Genomic DNA, 23297 nt, shown 5'->3' with positions numbered 1-23297 from the left:
TACAAGGATATACATGGGGATCGGTTAACGGATGCCATGAAGGATATCGCGCGAATCGATTCCAAGTGCGGTGGAATTTTGCTAGCGTTCTGGAACGGCCGGCTACCGGCCAACGAGCCAACCAGACGAATATCGAGCAGATTTGTATAGAAATTATGCGAAATCCTAACCTTCTGAGAATCGTATCATCGGCTGAGAACTAAACCGTAGAAGCGATCGAAAGCGAGATGTGAACACTTTTAACGTTAGAACCGTCAGAGTGGTCATATGAAGAAAACTGTAATTTTTCCTACAGATTGCAAAGAATTGCAACAGTTCGTTCTTGAAGGTTTGTATTTTTTGTAAAACGTACGAATAAGAACTTGTTTCTCGTTGGATTATATCTATACGAGTATTTATTCGTATACGCTGTTTGCATAAGCTACGTGGCGTATTTAAAAGCAAAGAAACAAAGTACCACGTAGCTTCGTTTGTTCCTTCTTTCGAAAGCGGATTCTGTGCTAGTGAAAATGAAATTCATCCGAGCAAACAGCATCTTTCTTAGTATGTGCCGCGTTACTCCGTATTCAGACAGCGCCTTTGCAAAAATTTACGATTAAGATCGTCGGAAAGCTATAGAATTCCATCGCCGAGATTAAACGTTGGAAGGTGTAGGAGAAGCGCGGGGAACTTTCCGTTTCAGTCAAAGTTCTTTATGTAAATTTATGCATTATTATAGCCGGGATGCACGAACATGTATTGTTAATTAGAAAACGAAAGGGTTTGCTGAGGGAACCGTAGAGGATCGGAAGGAGGGTTCCATCTTAGCCAGAAGGAAACAATGTGGATCAGAAAAAGAAGCGTTGGTGAGCGTGTAATAAGAAAACAGCGGCAAAAGCGTATCGCGGTGATCATAACGCGGAAGAAGCTTGTTCGCGTGTACTTTGTGGAATATATTATGTACCTTTCATGGAATAGGCCGTTGAAAACTGAAGAAATCTCAATTTTTCTTCGAGCAAACTGGACGTAGAGAATGACAGTCACGCTAATTTCATTGTAATTAAGCTATCTGTAGTCTTAGCGAAATTTTATAAATCACAAGTTACAAATTTTCCGTGATAATAGACTCTTTTTCCTGCAACTAACAAGAAGTAAATTTCTATAAATGAGTTTTATAAATTACACTACTATATAGTAGTATATTTACGAAAGGTTTACATTATCAATAATTTTTTAAATATTCAAATACCTTTGCGAGCCGCTGGTCGTCAAGTAAATTTTCACACGCTGAAACACCAGTGAATTATCATATGAAAAATATATTGTAGTTGTATCAAGAATGATTTGAATAAAAACAGTTCGTGATTTGGTAAATGAAATAAGGGACGAGTTTGGAGAGCAGGTTTCTCGTTCATTAAAATGCCAAAAAAAGTATTTTTTCTGACACGTCCGAAGAGATAACGGTATCAATTAAGATATCATATTAATATGCAGTAAGTGAATGAAGATTAAACAGACGGATAAGCGTGTATGTCATGAGTTTGCAAGTCAAGTTTGCGTTACGCTTGAATTCCTTATCCTGTAGGATACAAGTGTCGTGGTTATGGTTTACACCTGCAACCTGTTACTCCAGTTAAGGCAGTTCGAGAACACTTTTTACACATTGCACACTGTATGTACGAGAGACTGAAGCGCGTTTAACTGATCACGGCGACAGATAGAACCTGTTCTTTTACACTAAAATCTCTTGATCCGAGTTTAAATTTGTTAACTCTACACGATCCATATTTTTAGATATTTTAGATGGAATGATATTTGAAAAATAAACGCAATAAAAATAAATATAAAAAATTGGTAGTTCCAGCGATAATTATATTTTTTACTAAATAGAAGCTAACTGTATATGGTTGTCTGAGATAAGATCAGAAGCCGAAATTAAATCAGACTTTCGTTCGAAGTATATTTTACATATTCATAACGATTTGAAAATATCTAAACTTAAATTCAATAATTTTTCGAAACTTATTTTTCAATAATATGATACGATAAAAATCAGCTTGCGTAAAAAGGTGAGGTATAGCGACACTACCGATCGTTACATCGTATTATTGCTTGATCAGCCTATTCGTGAGCGATTCAATTTCCTTTTTTTTCGAATAATTAATCAACGGGAACATCAATCGATATTTTCTATTCGACGTCTCATCGCTCATGTGCTGAAAAAATCCGTCAATGAGTTAATTCGTAAAATGGATGTTCTTAACGATACAAGAACTTTTCTGCGATAAATTCGCATTTTTACTCGACGCATCTATCTACGATGAGTCATTTATTCGTAACAAAGTTCGTTCAGGAGAGAACCTCAGTAACAAGATCGTGGTTTAACGAATACAGGGGAATCCTTAAATCACGCGATTATTCCGTTTGGTTGTGCACGAGTGTCAGCGAGTAATATATCGCAACCTATTACATTGTCGAGATCTATGATTCGAGGCACGCAAATGAACTCGTGGGCGGTAGAATCGCATTTATTCTCGGAATCTCGATGTTCATTTATAAAGTAAATCCAGCAACTATTAAATTAATCAAAAATTTCATACGCATTATCCTTACTTATGTATATACGTTATCAATAATTTTTTATCAAATCACACATACCTGTTTCTGAAAGTTTTATCAATTTACGACGAGTCATTTGCTGGATTGATTTATCATAGAAAGATCGACAAAATAAACGCATCATTGATTTTTCGAGTATTTTTGAGAAACGGGAATATCAGGAATACAAGGAAGAATCGTTGCTTCGTGATGAATGTTTAACGATCGTGATATTAATGAAACGTCAAGGCTGCCAGCTGTAATCGGTCCACTGGCCTTTCCAGGCAGAATTCTCTTTCTCATCGGAATTGATGACAGATTACAGAAAATCGTGAGACATTTTATTGTATTCGTTGATAGCGGTACTCCTGGTTTCAGGTGAACGTCAGAAGGTAATTGAAAACCTTAATGAGACACGTGTTCTACGGGTGTTCATTATCGAGCAAATGAGAGTAATAATCGCGCAGCGATTGCAGATACGTAACGTGTAATCTCGTAACGAAAAAAGAACAGATTTACGCTTCAAATGATTTATGAGTGATACGAGTCACACAAAAGTTAAACCGATCAACTTCTTTCAGCGCTAGAGTTGCTTGTTTAGTTCCTAAAAAATGCAACATCAATCACGTATACTGATACCAAAGAAATTTTCAGGCCATTAAGTTGATCAATTTGGCTTCCCAGTGATTGATATTCAAATTATTTTGTTGATCGTCTTTTAAAAGTAGAAAAAACCACTGACCTGGTCGAGTATGGGAAATAGGATGAGAAAAACAAGACGAATGCAACGAAACGTTCAATATGCTTTTACTTTTGAAACACGTTTAAACTGTGACGAGTCTTTGTCGAACGTGTTATAATTAGAACACGCTTGTAATTATGCTATTCTCTTAACGAGGATATTATAACACTCTCTATTCGAGTGAAAGTGTTTTATATACTCGCTATCGTCGTCATCTTGTGTATCTTTCGGCGTAAGATAGAGTCGTTCGATTACTAAATTTCCTCCCGTTGTTCGCTTCCTCGTTCTTTGTACCGAACTTTTCACTTCGCCATGCAATTTCTGCAAGCTAGCGCTGCTCCGCGAATAATCTCTTAATAATCTCGCAGATAATCGGGTGAAAAGAAAAATTAACAAGAATGTTACGTGAACGGTCGTATGTAATTTACATAATCGTAAAGTTATGAACAGCGATCCTTCCGCCATTAAAGGTAATTGTAGCCATCCATCCGCGCTTCCTTTTTTCTCCTTTTTTACTGCAACTGTTTTGGTTACGATGTTTGGTTAATGGAGGAACAAGTACCGCTACGATTTTACGTAAGGATATGCAATTTGCCTATAAAAGATATCTTTACTTTGCGTCTATATTTCTACGCGTCTCTTATAACTTTCTTGTTATCACAAAGTGCAGTATCGCCATAGGCGGTTGTAATTAAGTGCGATATTATCGCGTTTCGCTTGCACGTAACAAGGTGTAACTAAACGAATTACAAGCGAGTGATCGAAATGGGCGTGCACAAGGCGAAGTGGACGAAAGCACAGTCGAGATTTAACGCACGGATGCCGGATATTTCGTTGCTCGCCTGTAAATCTCTCGTAGTCGAACGTACACCTGTGATTAATGGTATTCGAGAGACGTAAAAAACAGAAAGCTACTTCCGAAAATGAATATAAATCGACCACTGAATAAAACGTGTATATATTATTATTATCTCTTTTTTTTTAAACAGAGAACAGAAGTAAGATACACACGTGCCAAAAAAGGAAACAAAAAGAAGCGAAAAAGAAGTAAAAAAGAAACGATCTGTTAGATACGATAAATCTTTTAACAGAGTCTGCTTAATAAATAATTAACAAGCAGAAAAATAAATTACATAGAAAGGGGAAAGATGGCTGTAGCAATGGCAAATATAATATACTTTCGAGAGGCGAAGGAAACTTGAATTATTAGCCAAGTACCGTCTTCGTCTCTACTCTATACGCGACCATAAGCCATAAATCTGTGTATAAAATTTACCGAAAATTTTTTCGCAAATAAGGGAAGAAACTTTTAGAATGTCGAGTAATCCTATGCTTAACAAGTAATTCCAAGAAATATGGTATTAGATCATATAATTTTAGTAGTTATTACATGTTCGCTATTAATCCGGACAGTTTGATCGATCTATAAATCTAAACTATCTATTCGCTATTTTACAAGTGAGAATAAAATTAAAGTAAAATGTTACAAGTAGCTTAATACTCACTTAGAACGCTTGTAACACTCGCTTATATTTTCACTGGTTGGCAACAAGATTGTTACACAGTACCGCAACAGTCGATTGTAAATCGAACGTCTACGATTCTTGCATCGCGTAAATTTCATCGAGACCTTGTAACGAGGCCTGTATTGCGATTTCCAGCGCGCTAGAAAGGTATTCGGCAGTGTTACTACGTTACCTCACAATGGCACAACGATTTCTATTTGCCACAATCGGTTAGCATGTTCGCGTTCGTGATTGTCCAGCAACGTTTCCTGGTATTTAGCTTTTCAATCCGGTACATCACGTAGGAAATCAGTTTTGAATCTCAAATCTCGCTGAAAGCTCCCTTGTAATCGTTCATCAAACAGTTAAGACAACACTTAACCGTGCGATTGAAACACACACACTGTCTAAATAACAAGAGACTTACGCAGAAATTAACCATGCAATGAATAGAACTCGTAGAATAGCGGATCAGAAGAATTACCGATACACCGTCGAAATTCCATATCCCTTGCGCCGGCATTCGAATCACTTTCGACCTATTACGAGACCTTCGATCGCAGCGTAATCATCGTAATTGCAGCCCAATCGAAATCGACCACTACTTCGAATTGGTATCTTTCAGGATCGCGCTCCGGGCCCATCTGATTGCACGTTTTCATCCGTAATGGATGACCAGTGCGCTAGGTGTCAGTTATATCATTTCAGAAACCAATTTCTTACATCGTGTAATACGCGAGATGATATAAAAGAGTGGTGGTTGATTGGTCTCTACGATGACGGCGTAAAGGGGAAGAAAATACGAAGACTTAAGAGCGAAGATAAGCTTCCATTAACTTTACATATAATATCGCACGCAGAGGCTAGATAAATGTTACGAAATGTTCTTCCAGACCTTGAATAGATCATTAACACGAACATCGGGCAATGTTGAGGGATACTTGCTGAAATCACAAATTATAACTGTAGGTACAACAGTTCGATCGTTGCTGGTAGTCAGCTTTGACAGATGGAAAAGATGACGAGCGCGAAAATCGTAAAAATCAGGCCTCCGTATCCCGCTAGGGTAGCAAATGGTCGAAGAATTCGCTTTGAACTTCCGCGTAATATGTTCGCAGTATGTTCGATTATTGTGCAAACGTGGCCAAGACACAAGACAACTCATTGGATGGTTTTCCCGATCATGAGCATTTATAAGCAAACGAAATTACAAAGTTGTAAAAGCCGAGAATGTTCTATCGTGAACGTTAACGATATGCTGAAACGATTACTGTCGCGAAATGTTTTACTGCACGGCCACCTGTTCACCGCTTGATAATTAAAATTATTCTCTGTGGCGCTGAAACGACGTAAACGATGTTTGATTGCAGCGCGAGCCTGGGTCGATTGATTAATCGTCATTGATCATCGATCGTCGTAATTGACTCTCTTACGATCTGTGACGCCTCTTTCTCCGAAACCAGCTACTCGGAAAACACCAAAATTGCCAAGTATCGTCCGTGATGAAAGATATTGAAGCATTGTTAATTAATGGTTTAGCGATCTCGTAATCGACTTAATTCAATTTCTCGCCAAACCAGAACGCTGCAAACCTGCTCGTTCTTGAAAACGTCCTTTTCTTTCCTTTCTACCTCTTTATCGTGCAAAGAGAAAATGAAACATAAAATGAAAAAGATATTTCATGAAGGCAGAAGTGTGCCAGCTTTGACTTGATCGTAAAATATAAAAATAAACCTCGAGTCTTGGCCAAAAAAAACCAATTCAATTAATATAATTATTGCGTATTGAAAGCGATATCTATTACTCGATTTATGATTAATACGATTTCCACGATGCTACATCGTGTATTTTGTACAAAATTATAATAAATTTTAATATTTATTTAAAAGATTTGAAGGAACGCTTTGAATATTATCAACACCATAAACTCGACGTTTCTGAAACAATGATGGATCGTGGATCAATTATCCATAGTGATCGACCTATTTTGATAATCGTTCGCGAGTAGAGGAAACGAAAGAAAACGGACGATCACGGAAACTGGAGCATCGAGGCGTGGCGAAGCTGAATGAACGTGGCAATACCCGTCTAACAGATGAAGGGGAAGCTTGCTCCCTAGGTGAGACTTGCTGCCGGTTTCTAGCACGTTCACGAAGTCTCTCTGGTCTTATTTTACAAGTATAAAGCGGGTGTGTGTGTCGAGGCGGCTTCTATGTGGCCTTGCAAGGTCGTTTCTGTACGCCGTCAAGGAAAAGATCGTATCTTTGCTCCTTTTGATAGTCGAACGCGGTTTTCTTTCGATTTGTCCAGCAATTTTACGAGCCGTTTCGTTAATTAAGTGAAAATCAAGCGATTTGATGGCCAATCTCGCAATCGTGATTACGATCGAAGAAGGAGAAATAACGGTGCTAATTCCCTCTAATTTTGTTCGAACCTTCTACACGTTTTGGGTCGTTAGAAGTATTAAAATAAACATGAAGCAAGAAATTGTAAAGTCAATTCGTTGACTTGGTACAAGAATAACGCATTAAAAAGTCTAAGATCCCGGAATCGAAAATTGTTAAGTAATTCGTGTATCTAGCTAAAACCGAATGCTCCATTAACGAATATAAATTATCAATTACGAACGTAGATATTCATCGAAGAAATTGCAAAATTCGAGACGTCAAAAATTTTACTTTTCCTCTAATTGTACATATTTATTATTCGTATATTACGTATGTTTATTTTCCATGCGATGGAATTATAGCAGCTATTTGTATTCATACGCAGGTATATCACGTACCTCGCATAAATTTTATTCACAGTCAATAACCAAAGTGTTCAGCTCTGTTTTCAGAAATTTTACGAATTCGCAAAGTAAGTGAAAACATCGTGAATTTCGTACTCAACTAAGAAAACGTTAGTAATTAATAAGTGGAAATATTTGGCAGCAGTTCGTCGAGACTGCTTCTATTAAATTATTCCGTGTAAATTGGTCAAACGATCGTCGTTGCTCTGACCAAAAATATAATGGCTTATTTGACTAGGTGGTATGACGAAGGAAGACGTTCAACCGGATAAATTTTTAACAGGTGATTAATGAACGAGCGCTGATTAGAGAAGAATAATCGGTTGTATGACTTTTAGTAGCCTAGATGATGATAAATCTTAATCGATACAGACACTAACGCGTTAAAAATAACGGTTTGGCAAATCAAATGTTACAACAGTTGTTTAATTTGGGCATATGGATATGATTGTAATTTATTCAGTTTCGTTAATACTTTGCCATGTGGCCTAATTTTGTGCTATCTTTTTCGACTACAATTACCTAACACGATTCCCTTCATTTTTTAGTCGTACGAAATACGATTTCAAATTATTCTAAACTGTAAAAAACACGATTAAAAGGTAAACTCACCTGTTAAATATCAACTGGATTCGACGTGCCATGCGGTGAATCCCATCGGTCACAGTGTTCAATGAAGACTGATGATCGATGATCCTCGCAGCACGTGCACGAAGTTTTGTTAGCAGCCGAGGTGTACTTGTATCACGCCATCCACAGAATCTTTTTCATCTTGCAATCTTGCTGCTTCCTTCTGCACGGTCTTCCTACTGTTCTCTTCTTCCACAATATTCACCACAATATATCGCAATCGTCCATGTTCCTTCTATGCGAAGAAAGGATTTTATCAAGCAGTCTCTAACAACTTGTAAACATCGCTGACTCTCCTCGAGGATCACTTTTCCCTCTCGACAGGAGAATCCTACGAAAGCTCGTCTCGCACAGGCTAACCCCACATGTTCCAATCAACACGAATCACTTGCTATTTGCAAGAATTCTGTTTAGAAGATCGTTACTCGAACGAACCTTTAATAAAGTCACAACGTACAGATAGCTTTTGCAAGCCGAAGTCTGCTCATTTATGTTCATTATCGTGCATAGGGCTACAAGAAGGAAGCCGTACAAACGTTAGAAACAACAATGATAAAAACAGGTGGCCTGTTCTCCAGAGACGGTCAAGCGCAGAGAGTCGATTTAATGTTTGTTCGAGCGTTTTTCAGTGTCTGATGTCGCGTTGGATGTCTCTTCTTCTGGCGAGAAGAGACGCAGGCAAGGAATCGAAACGCGATTCGGGGTTGCCGCGTCGTTCCTGGGGCGCAAGCTGAACGTATTCTACGAAGCGAGTAACCAAGAGACAACGCAAGATAGGGTTTCGGATCCGTGCTGGCTGGTGGTCGAGTAGTTTGTGCCTGAGAGCGCAAGCGGAGCTACGACGATCTTACTCCGTCTCCTTTCCACCGCCGCTGCTCTGTCTTTCCCTCGTGATCCCTCGTCCCTCTTTAGATCCTGCGTCGCGATCCCTCGGAGAATTTCTTTCTCTTTCGGTCGCTCGCCTTGCTAGATGGCGCCAACCAGTGATGGACTGAAATCACGGAAATTTCGAGTCTAGCGTTGCTTTTGCACCCTATTGTCTTTGATCCTGTTGCAAATCCTCGGGATCTGCAGCGAGTCGTTGATTCTGATGCGAGCACACTCCTTCCTTCTTCCTAGACTTTGTCATTCAGCCATGAAAATCATTGAATACTCGTGAAACGTAGATTTGTTCACGATAGGATCGAGTTCCCATCGCTGCGACTAAAAATTCTTGCCTCGCTTCTTCCTTCGACTATCTATTTATCGCGCCAGTAGCAAATACTCTTTCTTCCTCTCGCTTTCTTCTCTCTTGCCAACCTATACTTTATTTTCCTCCGTTCATTTATCGTTTCCTGGTCTTCGTCGCCACTTTCTTCCCTTTCTATTCTTTGCTTCTTCTCTCGAAGCGTCCTCGACATCGTCCTCGTTTCATTTTTATCGATTCTCTTTCACGAAGAAACTACGTGCGTTTACGATTTGCCATTGATCTACGACTCGATGCCGATGTCGTCGTCTCCGACGGAGAAACACGACTGGCGGTCGTTCTTGCTTTGAAAGAGAGTTCTTGCATTAAGTCGCACGTGGCTGCCGTCTCTCTACAATAGTTCATTCTGTATATGGCAAAGTAGACTATTCATTTTTACACGAATAGTAATGCGAAGTTAGCTCGTGATTCGCGCTCACCGATTACAGGCTATTTTAGTTAAACTTTGTTTTGCAGCGATCGTGTCGTGTGGGCTAATGTCGCTTCCTGGTAGTTTCGCTAATACAAAATTTCTATAATATTCTTATTACATTGTTAATATACATCGACGTCTTGTGTTCTTTCAGGCGCTGCTGACGACAGACGTGCAACGCTGTCCTTTCGTTTTTTTCGATAAAATGCGTTGCTGCATTTTCCATTTACATATTCACCTTGCAAAATGGTGCAAGAGGTGAGATCACATGCGCGCGGCAACGCACCGACTTCAAAACCTTTTGTGTCAAATTAAAAGGAATGGAGAAATAAAATAAAAACTATGAAAGGAATGAAACAGAGCAAAAATAAAAATTAACACGATGTGTGAAACTCAACAGTGTTTTTGGTTTTCCATCAAAGAAAGAGACATACTTTTTGCTATTAAACGATAAATTCCAAAATAATTTTTTCCTTCGAAACCTTTGGCGTTTTCACAGCATCGAATACCAAGTTTTAAAGCTGCTTGTACTTATCCACCATCGTATGACACTACCATCGTTCAAAACTTACATTTAACAGTTTCCGCGTGTACTATTTATGCTGCCTCTGACAGATATAGCCTAAGGTCCGAGAGAATTCGTGAAAAATTATCTATCAAACGCTTGTCACAGAAGCAGTCAACACGCGATGTTGAACGTGCAGAATGATGTTCGTCGATCGGATAACTGTTACCAGATCTCCGGTAACTTTCCATCGTTAATAAATTTCAAGCGACCTGCGCTCGGTGTTGCAGTCGCAATTGTCGTTCCACTAAAGATACGAGACGATCTCTACCAGTTGACACTCGAACGCCTCGTCCATGAACGTTTCTTTGCAAACTATGTGATTTTTTCCGAGTATTGTGAAATGCCGATCGCGAAAGGAACGCTGGCGCGATATTAAGCGTACTTCATCTAGAAAATGACGTATCTCACTTAACACCGATTCGCGTGAGGAAAGTACAAGACATCCCGCAGATATATTATTACGCTCGTTTAAAACAAATTGTTCAGTAGCTACCAACGACAGAATTACTCCTAGAACACAACTGTTGTTTAATATTCCTGTAACGCAAACAGATGTTGGTAAAATTGACAAGTTCCGACAGATTTTTACTTTTACGATGCAATATTCCACGCCTTGTCGTTGATTAATGTACTAAATACTATATTATATGTATAAAATACATATAATACGAATAATACATACACACATATATATATTAACATAGAACGTCATTTAATATCTTTGGTTATAAATGTTGCCTGTTAGTCGAATTTGTCTTGCTTCTGTTAATATCTCAGTTATTTTTGTCGATGCAAAGAACTGTGTCAGGCCAATGAACATTCGTGATATTTTTCTTCGTGCACGTTTTTTCGACCTCTAAATCTTTTTCAAAGCGAGACTGCATATTTTGTTACATATCGATCAACGCGTATCTTATTTTCTATGAAAAATATTATTATATATGTATATTAAAATATTAAAAATGACAAAACTTCCAGCGATATTCGAGCGAACTTCGGAATGATTATGAAGCTAAAGGAAAAGAAGCAATTGGATTCATTGGGGACTATTGGCTGGCGGCCAGAATCTTCCACAGAAAGACAGTTTGTTTAACGACGCGTATCAGAAAGAAGGCTGGAAACGGGGACGTTTGTCGTGTGGTGGAGAACATTGCTCTGCGACGCTTTTCACGATCAGTCGTGTCGTTTACGGACGAGCACGTGCCTACTCGAGCAAACAGCCAGTCCCTAGTTTCTAGTTTGCGGATTATTAAAGGCTATCATAATGGGAATCATAGCCATGGACAAACTATGCGAAACATCGTTTTACATTCAGCTCGTTCGAGTTGCCGCTACAAAACGAATTCCACGAAATCGTTGACGATCGTAAGTGGGCTATATGGCGACGCGAAAATATCATTTTCGACGTCGACGAAATCATCGAATTGAAATATTATTAGCATTTTATATTTCGATTTATACAGCAAATTGAAGAGAGTCTGATGTTATAAACGGTGTAAACAGTATATTAAGGCGACTATTAATTATAATAAGGCAATCTAATTGATTAATTAAGAGAATACGACGTAGATATATCGAGGAAGATCCAGAAGTAAATCAACAAATTAAATTCTTTCGCCGCTGTGCTATTCGGTAGAATGTTATTCCGATCATCTAGAAGATAAAAAATAAAAAACAAAATAGGAGACAAAATGGGAGGGTACAAAACTGGCACGGGAGATAAGATAAAGGCAGCATATTAATTGATATTTTATGCGACGGTTTGGACGAAACGTTTCAACAAGTAGCCATTCGTGATATGACGAAGGCCGCATAAAAAGCTTGATGTGCGTGCATAACTACTATAATTTCACCTGGCCCAGTGAAGAAAAGAACCCAATAAAGTATCGGCGATGATAAATTTTTAATGGCCGGTTACGTCGTCTGCGCCGGCCTTTGGCTGCTCCTCAGTTGAGAAACTTAGGCGATCAAAATTTACAACGTCTCTCGCTGTTTCAACCAAGATTATTTACATCCTCGGTATAAGATAGAGTGTATTAAGCGTTGCCGTGAATATCATTTCCAACAGTATGAAGATCCAACTATAACTGGTAATATACTTTCACCATTTTCGATGATAAACGTTTGCAATTGGAAAGGAGCTCTATCTTGGCAAAAATTTATCGTACTACACAACTTTGAGAAATCGTCGTCTTTCACTGAAACACAAATTAATTACTACCGACGCTTCAGTAATCCATACGAATGGAGTACACGAGATAATAATTATAATCGATTGATTGATTTATTTCAATTTAAACCAACATATATATATATATATATATTCGTACATTTTTGTAGATAAAGTGGAAGCATTTCGCTAGCGCCTCAACTCTCCAATTCACATAAATTAATTCTAATAGATTTAATTAAATGGATAGCGTACTTACAGGTTCTAACGCAGTATCGTTCAAAAGTTTAAGGTCACTTTAAACAAAAAATCGTGATCTGTAGTACAAATAAGAAAAAAGGTACATATACTACGTTTCTGACACGTATCTGCAAATTAATTTTCAAAACATGATGTTCTGCATCAGCAGAACTTCCCATATTGTATCGTAATCTGAGATACGGAAATTTAAGGGTCAGGGAGACACCATAGAGCCGTGATAGGTTGCTGCAAGATATTACACGGCAAGATCAAGGCGAGCATCCGCCGCACAATCGAAGATGCCATTTTTATTCGTTTAACCAGCTATGTAGATGCCAGCCCGCGAATATTGGCCTGACCACCCGAAAGCTAATTAAAGGGTAATCGTTGCCATTTTTTCCTCTGGTATTCCCTTCATCGAACACTCTTGCGGCGTAACAGCGATAATCGCGACCCTGCGGATCATGAAGCTTACACTCGAATATTCATTATGATTCGTCGAACAAGAACACGCGACCGGCCGATACATCGAATATAACGTGCTTCTTGCAGCGCGTATCTTTGGAATTTTAATGAACACAAGATTTTCAATCAAATCTTCGCGACGAGCGTGGCACGACACTTCCGACTGATAATACGGAGGCCCATGGTGTTTGGTGAAGGCTCGATAAACTGTACCATATGACAGATCTCGGTGGCGTGATACCGGCAATAATCTCATAAATTATTCGCGTAATTGACCGGATTTACAGTAAATAACGATCAGGTAGAGGTACATCTCAATATTTCGCTGTTGTAAACTGATGCAGTGTGCAACAATCTCTGGTTGTGTTTGAATAAATTAATTTATTTTTCCGCGAAAAAGTGGGTTTTCCCACATAACTTATGCATATAGTTATTATGTGTGTTAAAGTATTCTACTTTCAGAAGAAAACGTCTAAAATATCGTACGTTCTTTTTCTTTTATTTTTTCCCTCTTTACTGTTAGTTGAATACAAAACGTTTTCATTTTGCCTCAGAATAACCTGAAACGATCAAGACGGTTTACGGTGCATGGTCAGTGAACACGCTTCTTTCCGTGGATACGTGCGATATAATAATTTGTCAGTGTACAGGCTTCTTTATAACTAGACCGATGGTGTTCGCAATTTTCATCCCCCGCCACTTCCCAGCCGATCCTGATGCACTTTTTATTCTTAGTTTCATTCTCTAGTTCCGTAGGTGGCCTATTCTAACCAATTTTTTCGTAATTTACCAAACGACCACACATCGTACGATCGATCGATCGATGATTGATCGATGTCGTCACACTATCCACCCACCGTTCCTCTGGAACACCCACAGAGAACTTGTAGCTTATTAATTTTCTCGATTAAATTTCAAACATGAGACAGCGATCTGAGCCGATTCATTGCCCTAAAAATTCATTACATCGGCCCAATTAATCCTCGTCGCTTGCTTGTCCTCGTAGCCCATTAAATTTTTATCTTGTCATGAGAAATTGGATTGTTCCCTCTCCATTCGCTTTGCCTATATATCTGGCCGGCATAATCTGGCCATGTCATGAGAAATTTTTGCCTACGTGAACGTTACTGTTGCTTTAACCGTTCCATATCTCTCACCATCAGACGCAACAATGTCAAAATCGTATATATAGCAGAGTGCCGTTCCTCTTACATGAAATAAAAGATAAGGCAAATGCACCTAATGTCGCTGATCAAATTTCAAATCGTTCTCAGCTCTCACTCTCGGATTACTAGCACAATTCGGCTATTTGATTAGAAAGTACACTCGTCATAGAAAATTTTGCCTCGATTTTAGTCTCCTTCAATTTCTATTCGGAATTTAAAAAACGAAATATACGCAGAATTTGAGAAAGTGGTCTACCTAGATCTATACGTAGAGAACGTTTATAGCTTGAAGAGTACAGCAGTGAAAGGACCAGTTAATACAGGCCAGTTTGATGTTTCAATCGTCGTAAAGTATCGCTTAGAACAGGGATCATTCCTCTGTAATTGGATACAAATTCTCACCAGTTGCTAATGCGTGCCTTACGTGGAGAATGCCATAAATTTGGCCAGGAGATAGACTTTGACAAACGAGGAATTCTCGCTGAAGACGCGCAAACAGGAATTTCGATAACGAATCGCTACTCCAGTTTCTGGAGACTCTCGGCTTCCTGCAAAAGGAAGAGCAGGATTTCGGCCAGGAGACGAAGAAGGATGCGTTTAACCTACGGGTCAGGCGATGTGGCCAGAACGTTTTTTCAGGGGATCAGATGAAAGGACCCGGCGGTGTATGAAAATTTCAGCGATGAATTCATGCTCGTAGCGGAGCAAGTTGTGCGAGATAAGTCGGGGGAGATCGTTTCGCTGGGACCACACGCAGAAACCTTTATTTTTGACGCTGGTTGAAGTCATCGAGTTTTGGTTCGTCGTATCGTTACCACGAGTCGTCCCGATAAGCTGACGTTAGACCAGCATTTATTAGGTAATACGTTAAATCCTTTTACGCGCATTCTATACGACGTTTCCTTTTATCGCGAAATATGTACGGAAAATGAGTATCTATAGTAACGAGTATCAAGGACGATAAATTATAGAAAACATTATGTTTCCTCTTTCAGATAATAATCAGAGAAGATCGTCGTAGGAAAATTCAATTTTCCCGCCCAGAGATGTTTCGTGTAATGTGAACACGTTAATATCGAAGATAAGATCAATGTTACAGACGAAAAATTTTCAATTGGTATTGAATAGGTGCGAAAGTTCTGTCTATTGATAGATAAATAGGTACAGGAACTGACAGAATTTTTCTATTCGTCTAACGTTGTCTGCTATTTTCGAGGAATTAATTGACACGGGTTTGGAAAGACGGTAAAACGGGAACAAGCGAAACGTATAATGCAACAGAAGTGTACATGGTCGCGTGAAAATGGCAAGAAACGTCACGAACAACGTGAACGCGGATGATTAGTACGTTTCCTCCAGGAAAAGAAACAGGAACGCAAGAAATCGCGACGGCAACAAAGCGTAGTTCAAGGCTCTGGCGAAGAAACGCACGATACCAACGGCAGAAATGGTACTTAAAGCAGGTCTACAGTTAGGTAACATGTGGTAAAGCGACCATCTGTCTAGGAAGCAAGTGCCAATGGAATGGCTGCCAGAACAACGACATCGTTTCTTCTTTTCCTTCTTAGGTGATGCTGCTACCTTGCAGCACACGACAAGGTAGCGCACAAATTATGCTTCGCTGGTTCGAGTTTAGACGATTGTATACCTAATTATTTTTCGATTACTGGCGTCTGGTCGCGAAACTAGCTTGATTGGATGTCAATGTCGCTACCTTTCGCTTCTTGGTGAAATTGATTTGGAATTGCTCCTAAAAAAAGTTTTAATTTGCTCTCTTTTGTGAACAAGAGGAGGATTATCTAAGAGCAGCTGTTACGAAATCTGGAAGCTATTGTTATAAAACCCAATGAATGGATGATACTTTCGTGCAGTTGAATAGAGATTCTGCTGCCGTGAATTTACTATCTTTCGTCTAATACGATTTATTACCTTAACTCATTTTTAATTAAAAAGAACATGCAACTAGAACTCCTACCTTGGCAGGATGAATTTCTTATTAAAAAGTACTTCACTAGAATTAAAAGTCCAAGTGCAATCAATCTGTAATTGATCGTGGACATTTTATAGACTCACAATGGTCTTTGAGAGTCCGAATGATTTCTTCTAAAATATATATCTTTCATTTCGATTTCTTTGGTACGAGTCCTATACTCTAGTTGTTGGTAATTCTAATATTAAAAACGCTATTTCATTTCGTCGTTCGTATCCGTGAAAAGCAATTAGATAATAGCTAAGAGCATAAGTACACCGCGCTACACAGACTACCTCGTTTATAACAAGTACATCCGATACTTCAAAACGCACAGCTGTTACCTATATATATTATAAAAAAAATTGTCTTTCAAAAAACGAGATTCTTTCTTCCTTGAACACATCTTTTCGTCAACGAGAATAACTGAAATATTTATACCGGTCTAGTTACATGGAACTCCCTGTACGAAGCAGGTAGAGCACTATAAATCAAGACAGATAGTCATCGGTCAGATGAGGAGCCAGAGATTGAGCGTAGAAACGCGCCGCGTACACCATACGACACGAGCGTTCTCGTATTTCAAGGGATCCAGTCAGTTAACGACAGGCACGAGGCAATAAAAAGGGTTCACTATTTGATTAACGTCGAATTTCTACCGTCTTTAGGCCAAATAACAGCTTCAGACGTTAACGACCACACGTAAACGATTTGCACGGTACTTCATAGACACATGGTAGCATCTATACTTAATCATAAATTAGTCGCGCGACGATCGCTAGCCAATTTACACCAGGCAAACCTACTTTCGTTTGATTGGAGTCGACAGATGAGCAGGGTTCGATCGTACGTGACAATACCTGGAATTTCGACGCTTGTATTAGCTATAAATGATTGACAATGAATGTAATTATCGATAATTCGCGAGCACCTTCTAGGTGCACCTTTGAGTGGCGATTGAGAAACTAAGCATAGGTTCTCTGGAAGCTGTTAATCACAGGATACGTTGGCAGATAAATTGAATAACGGTATGAGGCAAGGAGACTTTTTGATAGCGAGCTTGGCGAGATACGCTATACGGGCAGAAGAACTTAAGGAAATAATAATTAGATTGCGAATATTTATGTATCTGTGGCAACAGCGAACAAGTGCAAAAATATTTCCGGCTAACAAAGTGAAAATTGCAGCTGTTCCCGATTATCATTGAACGCATATTACCGAGCACAAACAGAACGAATCGGTAAATTCGCGGTGTGCGAGAGGAGAGTTCCGTCGACCATAATTTGCAAGGTTGCTGGCCTGAAGCTACAGGGGATCGCCGTAAGCGTGACGAGAGAACAGGTTGCCAAGAACTTTAACGATTATGAAATTTCCAAAAATAGGATATCTATTCTTGCTTTTTAGCCACACAGGTACACCGACGTATCAGGTCAGTCTCGTATATTGTTTTTATCCAAGCAAGATCGCACAATATGATACATACCTCGTCTTTATATCCGTAACCTTATTGGTTAAAACACCGCCTTACAGGTTGTGCAATATGGTAAACATAGAATTACAGAGTTAATGATCCGTTGCTTGCATGTTGTTCAATAAAGTATAAACTGAATAAGATCTCCTTATAATCTGCAATAAGAATGCTGAAGAAAACACTGGTATTGTACAATACAAAGGTGTATTATCGTAACTTTGTCGACGTCTACATACGGTGATAAAAGTCTCCAGAGACAACACGTAAAATACACTGGCTTTTAAAGTTATCGACCGTCTGGTGAACATCGTGGACAACGTGAACATCTTCACGATATTGGTTAAACGTTCGTTATTCCAGCCTGAGAGCCACTGGCTTCTGTCAAGCGTCCAGCTCTGAACGATAATTTGTCATTTAAAATTCGTCATTTTCGGGAAATTCCACACGCATCGTGCCGCGATACTTTCAATTTCATTTCTTTCGTCTACATTCTTAAATTATTTGTTTATGTTCACGAGTATCATCGAGTAAACAACAATTTCATATTGGTAAAAATATTTCAGATTACTGAAATTTATATTGTTCGAATTCTTATTTGTCGAATTTTTACATTTGAAAGTTTAAGTAATTTGTTTATCTTTTATCTGTTTACATGAAATTTTCTAAAAAAAAGTCTTGCTTTCTAAGTAAGCGTTATGCACGATACGGGACGTGTTAATCGATGCATCTAATTAACCCTTACCGCATAGTTCAACTCGTTTCCAATCCAACAGATGTACAAGAGTTGAGATATGGCTGCGCTCAGATAAATCCCGAACTTCATGATGTCTGAGCTTTGCCCTCCGACCTGTACGAACGATGCAAATCTATCACGATCTGATCAGTACATTCGACCATCATGTCTTACCACGACAGCCTGGAAACCACTCAGGCAAATAATCGAAGTACTCGAAAGCATCTGAATGAACATACTCAAGCTGAAAAGTTTGTTGTAATCGTTGGTCATACGCGCTAACCGCTGATAAAATTGAAAGCACGTCTTGTACCGGTAGAGAAATCTATTGTTCAGTTTCTTTCTATTGAAAGGAATATTCGCGTGAATGCGTTTGTCATAAATCTCAACCGTCTGTAAAGACAAGTTCACGACATAATGAAGATTTGACACGTTATAAATGAAAATTAACCCGCACTGTAAATGTGTTTATGGTACTCTTAAAGTGTAAATGTGGATCTTTCATATTCAATGGGTTTTTCAGTTGATAATTCTTAAACAAATGTCAAACGAATCACATGAAGTCTTCGTATATTCTAAATTAAAATTATTATACAATTTTTGACAAATAATCTGTTTAAATACGTTACACATATAGTGAATAGTATAAAGTAAAACTTTATGTTTTGTTCGTTATATTATGTTCTAATTAGCCCGAATATGAAAGACATAGTAAGACACGTATATATAGTAAGGATCAAATATCATTTTCTTACATGCTCCTTCGTTTCGATTCCACAATTTTCAAAATTTACATTCAACATATCGAATAATACAGTAAGCAAGGTGCAGATCATAAGCACAAAACTGTCTATTCCAATTATTCCCAATAAACCGCCGAAAACAGCGCACGTTTCTATAACCAAACTTATCTCGTGCCAAGGTGATATCGTAGTATTGAAAGGATACTTTGCTCTGATCAACAAACCGTCCTCCATCGGTGAGAAAAATAACAGAGCGGTTCCTAATATAGATCCTAACGCGGTAAACCCATAGAATATCATTTTGCTTTGTACTTGATGCTTTTCGATAATTTCCTTGATATATTCGACTTCTATAAAGAATATCGTATAGTTAATTAACTAGAGAAGACCTGTAGATAACTCGGTGCTGATGTTTCATAGTTTTAGTTTGCTAGCGTACGAAAGAATGTCGCTATAGAAACAAGCGAAAAAGTCTAATTGAAATGTTGCATATTGCAAAAGGCAAGTGTGCAAGACGCGACAACGTGAAATGTGCCGAGTAATTCTGAATAAGTCCCTGGTAGAGAATGCTTGACGGAAAAACGCCGTGAAAAAGATTGGCAGAATGGGCCGTGAAAAAGTGATCAAATAGACCTGAATTAATGATCACAGCGGACGTTATTCGCTGCGTCACTTTAGTATCCAAGATACGTCTCTCCGTCTATGCTCTTGTTTTCACCTAACAAGAGACACCCTCTCCACAAGAGACAGTTCGTGTCGTCTACCGCGTCGATGGAGTGAAATGGTAAAGTATGAAGTGCATTGAGCTATATCACAAAACATATCGATGTCACATCATGAAATATTGCACGAATAATTGTTTAAAGCAAACGTTATCGACCATTTCATGTAGTAATGTTCATGGCAAATGTTAATTATTATGTATAAATATCCAATATTAGCTATAGAATCAGCCAAACAATTTTTTTGTTTAATTTGATCTCTAACTCCAAATTTTATGTATAAAAACAAAACTTTACATTTTTCCCCATCACTGTCATGTATACAAATGAGATTGAGAGATTTGCGTTGAATCTGAAGATACTCCAATAAAAACCCTTACAGTTATGTCACAAAACATGGCATAATTTATGACATATTATGTGATAATTAGATTGCGCGCTTTCCACCAAATGTGTCTGATTTTAAATTGTCTCTACTCACCGGAAAATTCGCAGAGATCATCGGTACATTTTAACACCTCGTCCAATAACCTGGTTATTCTTTTTTGACGAAATTGCAAGTTCATCGCCTTATACATAACAACGAAAATTCCTGCAAAAATACAGCCATCGTCGGTGCTGATCGGTAAGTTGTCCCGGTTCACATAAATATCCAGGAACAGAGTGATTGCGAAGATGTACATAGCTATCAGCATCCATATTTTATATAAGAAGTAGACACAGTTTAAAAACGCTGAACTCTTTGAATCAATTTCTCCGAGACCACTGTACCTATAAACAAAACGGCTTCATTAAATATGTATATCATTTCATAAATATTCTTGATAATAATTAACAAATTTCCTATCAGTAATTTTAGTATTATTCATAACAGTTATACCGGCCGAGAAACTGTATATATGAACGACAAATTTATTATCACGATTCTCACTTAATATAGCTAATCTCAAGATTTATTAATTTTCGAAAGGGTTTCATCCACTCGTGACCTGACTCTTGAGCCATCTTAATGTAACTTGTTCTCCCACGACTCAAAGAATAAAAATGTTTTCTCATAGGTAAAGTCACCAAGTCATCCGTATCGTGTGAGTATATAGTATATACATACATACTATGTATGTACTTTAACTCTGGCATGTATCATCGGTTATTTTCAATCAATCTGACACGATGCCTCTTAAGAAAATTGCGGCCGATTTTCGGAATTATAGACTCGATCGTGCTACACGTGTTGGATCCCAAGTCACTTCCTCGAATATCGATAGAAGTGGCAGTAATTGCATACCGATAGACGGGCAAAGACACGTTTTACTACAACTTGGCACGGAGAATAGTGACAGTCTAAAGCAAAGTGATACAGAGCAACAATTTTATTGTGTATTACATGTTGCACAGTAGCTAATGCATGTCTGTTCCAATAACGTCAAATAAAAGTGCTTTCTTGACTATTCTAGGTTCTCTTGAAGTAAAAGAAACAGAATCGCATGAATAATATTTTAAGATTGTTACCATATTTATTGCCATCTATTTTTAATCGATAGCTTTAAATGCCTATGGAATGTAAAATAATGATAAAAGTAATTTATTTATTTAGTTTAATGTATAAAATTAAAAAAAAATTTTCCGGTACCGGGAATCGAACCCGAGCCTCCTGGGTGAGAGCCAGGTATCCTAGCCACTAGACCATACCGGATTTGATAAAATTGACTTCTTCATTTGTAATTAAATTGAGTAACATATCAGGTATAGTTTCTAATGTTTATATATTTTAGTAATACCTGTTTTTATTGTGTAAAAGAATTTATTGATATTGATAAATTATTAACTTGCGATTTGTAAAATTAATTTTATACATATTTGATGAAATCAACATACAGTTAGTCTAATGAATCGAATCAGTAGAGGTAAACAAACACACGTAGCGTGTTTGGTTGTTCTTTTCTGAACCTAATGTTTTAGATTTACACGAGGTGGGGTTTAGGAGAATGTTAGTTTTGTAAAAACTTATTTCTTTGGGACCTTCCTTGCATAGGCAACAGAAAGGTTAGAGGATGAATCAATATGTATACAGTCTGTTCGACCTTATTTTGTATTAGCGTTTCAACTCGCTTCTTCGCATTTTTACGTTTTCTATTTATAATGTGTAGTACATGTATGAACTATATAATATTTACAATTTTTCCATTTCAATCATTAATATTTATGATTGGTTGCTTCCTTAGGTGATCGAATATCATGCGTACGTATATGTGATTAGGTTTCGCGATCTCAATTGAAGATCGTACATATCGCAAGTGTTTGTAAAAGTGCCTGCAGATTGAATATAGTTTTCATTAAATGTGGATTAATATTCTGTATGTGGTCTGCTACTGGTGGATAATCTTAGTTCAGTAATAAATTAGTTCCGTAATTGGAGTATATTTGAGTGCGTTGATAGTGATACTGAAGCATTAGTTTTATGTAATTTGAATTTTGATCCAGTGTATATGTATTTACGTACTGTTGTGTGATATGCAAAACAAACAAGGTCATACCTCATAAACGTAATATTGATTTTGTAACTATAAATGTAAAGAGTAACATAATTTATATAAATTTTATCTTTACGAATATCTTCCTTAGTGTTAGAAATTAATTGTACGTCATTGCATCGAATTTACAATTTAAAATATATTATCTGACAAGATCACAATAATGATGCAACATGTACACACACGCGCGTTATTGCGAAATAAAATAATTATGAATTTAGTACAATTAATTATTTTGTTTCGCTGCAGCTTTTTACAATAATCTATGAACAATTAACACATTATTTTCTCACTTTTATACGATAAAAAAAGTTAGCATTTTGTATTGAGAATTGAACACGGGATTCTCGCGCTGCCTATAACTGGAGTGCTTCAAAAGTATCTTTATAAAATGTTAAGATAGCTAAATTATGTTTTTAGCCCTAGAAATTTGTCAAAAAGTGTAAAAAATTTGTCAGGAGTGGGATTCGAACCCACGCCTCCAGATGGAGACCAGAAGGCACATTGGGATCAGATATTTGAAAACTGATAAGGTAATAACCTTGAGTCTGGCGCCTTAGACCGCTCGGCCATCCTGACACGTGAAAGCAACGTCTTATACAATGTATATATATAT

At 37.9% G+C, this 23297-nt stretch overlaps 1 protein-coding gene and 2 non-coding genes across 6 annotated transcripts in view; all 3 read right to left on the bottom strand.

Annotated features, from left to right (window-relative positions):
- The window catches only part of LOC122570993, a 78140-nt gene extending 57351 nt beyond the window's left edge, over window positions 1-20789 (bottom strand). The window contains exons 1-3 of one of the 4 annotated variants that reach the window (XM_043734107.1): window positions 4825-4844; window positions 1229-1266; window positions 944-1120 (exon numbers count right to left, since the gene is read on the bottom strand). Coding sequence is in view for 1 of the 4 variants with exons in the window: in XM_043734105.1 (XP_043590040.1) it covers window positions 20632-20652 (21 nt within the window). In the remaining 3 variants the exon portion in view is untranslated. Of the gene's footprint in view, window positions 1-943; window positions 1121-1228; window positions 1267-4824; window positions 4845-8227; window positions 12670-12900; window positions 17184-17964; window positions 18097-20631 lie in introns of those variants that run through there. The other 3 variants (XM_043734106.1, XM_043734105.1, XM_043734108.1) reach the window with 3 other exon arrangements.
- Window positions 20790-21771: 982 nt separating this feature from the next.
- Window positions 21772-21843, bottom strand: Trnae-cuc. Its single transcript has one exon. It is a non-coding gene; the product is annotated as a tRNA-Glu (tRNA).
- Window positions 21844-23133: 1290 nt separating this feature from the next.
- Window positions 23134-23260, bottom strand: Trnal-caa. Its single transcript has 2 exons — window positions 23223-23260; window positions 23134-23168 (listed from the first exon to the last, which is right to left on the bottom strand). It is a non-coding gene; the product is annotated as a tRNA-Leu (tRNA).
- Window positions 23261-23297: the final 37 nt, after the last annotated feature.

The sequence above is a fragment of the Bombus pyrosoma genome, linkage group LG9, assembly GCF_014825855.1.
Source record: "Bombus pyrosoma isolate SC7728 linkage group LG9, ASM1482585v1, whole genome shotgun sequence".
In the NCBI taxonomy this organism is placed as follows: domain Eukaryota; kingdom Metazoa; phylum Arthropoda; class Insecta; order Hymenoptera; family Apidae; genus Bombus; species Bombus pyrosoma.
This window is presented reverse-complemented; position numbering and strand designations above follow the sequence as displayed.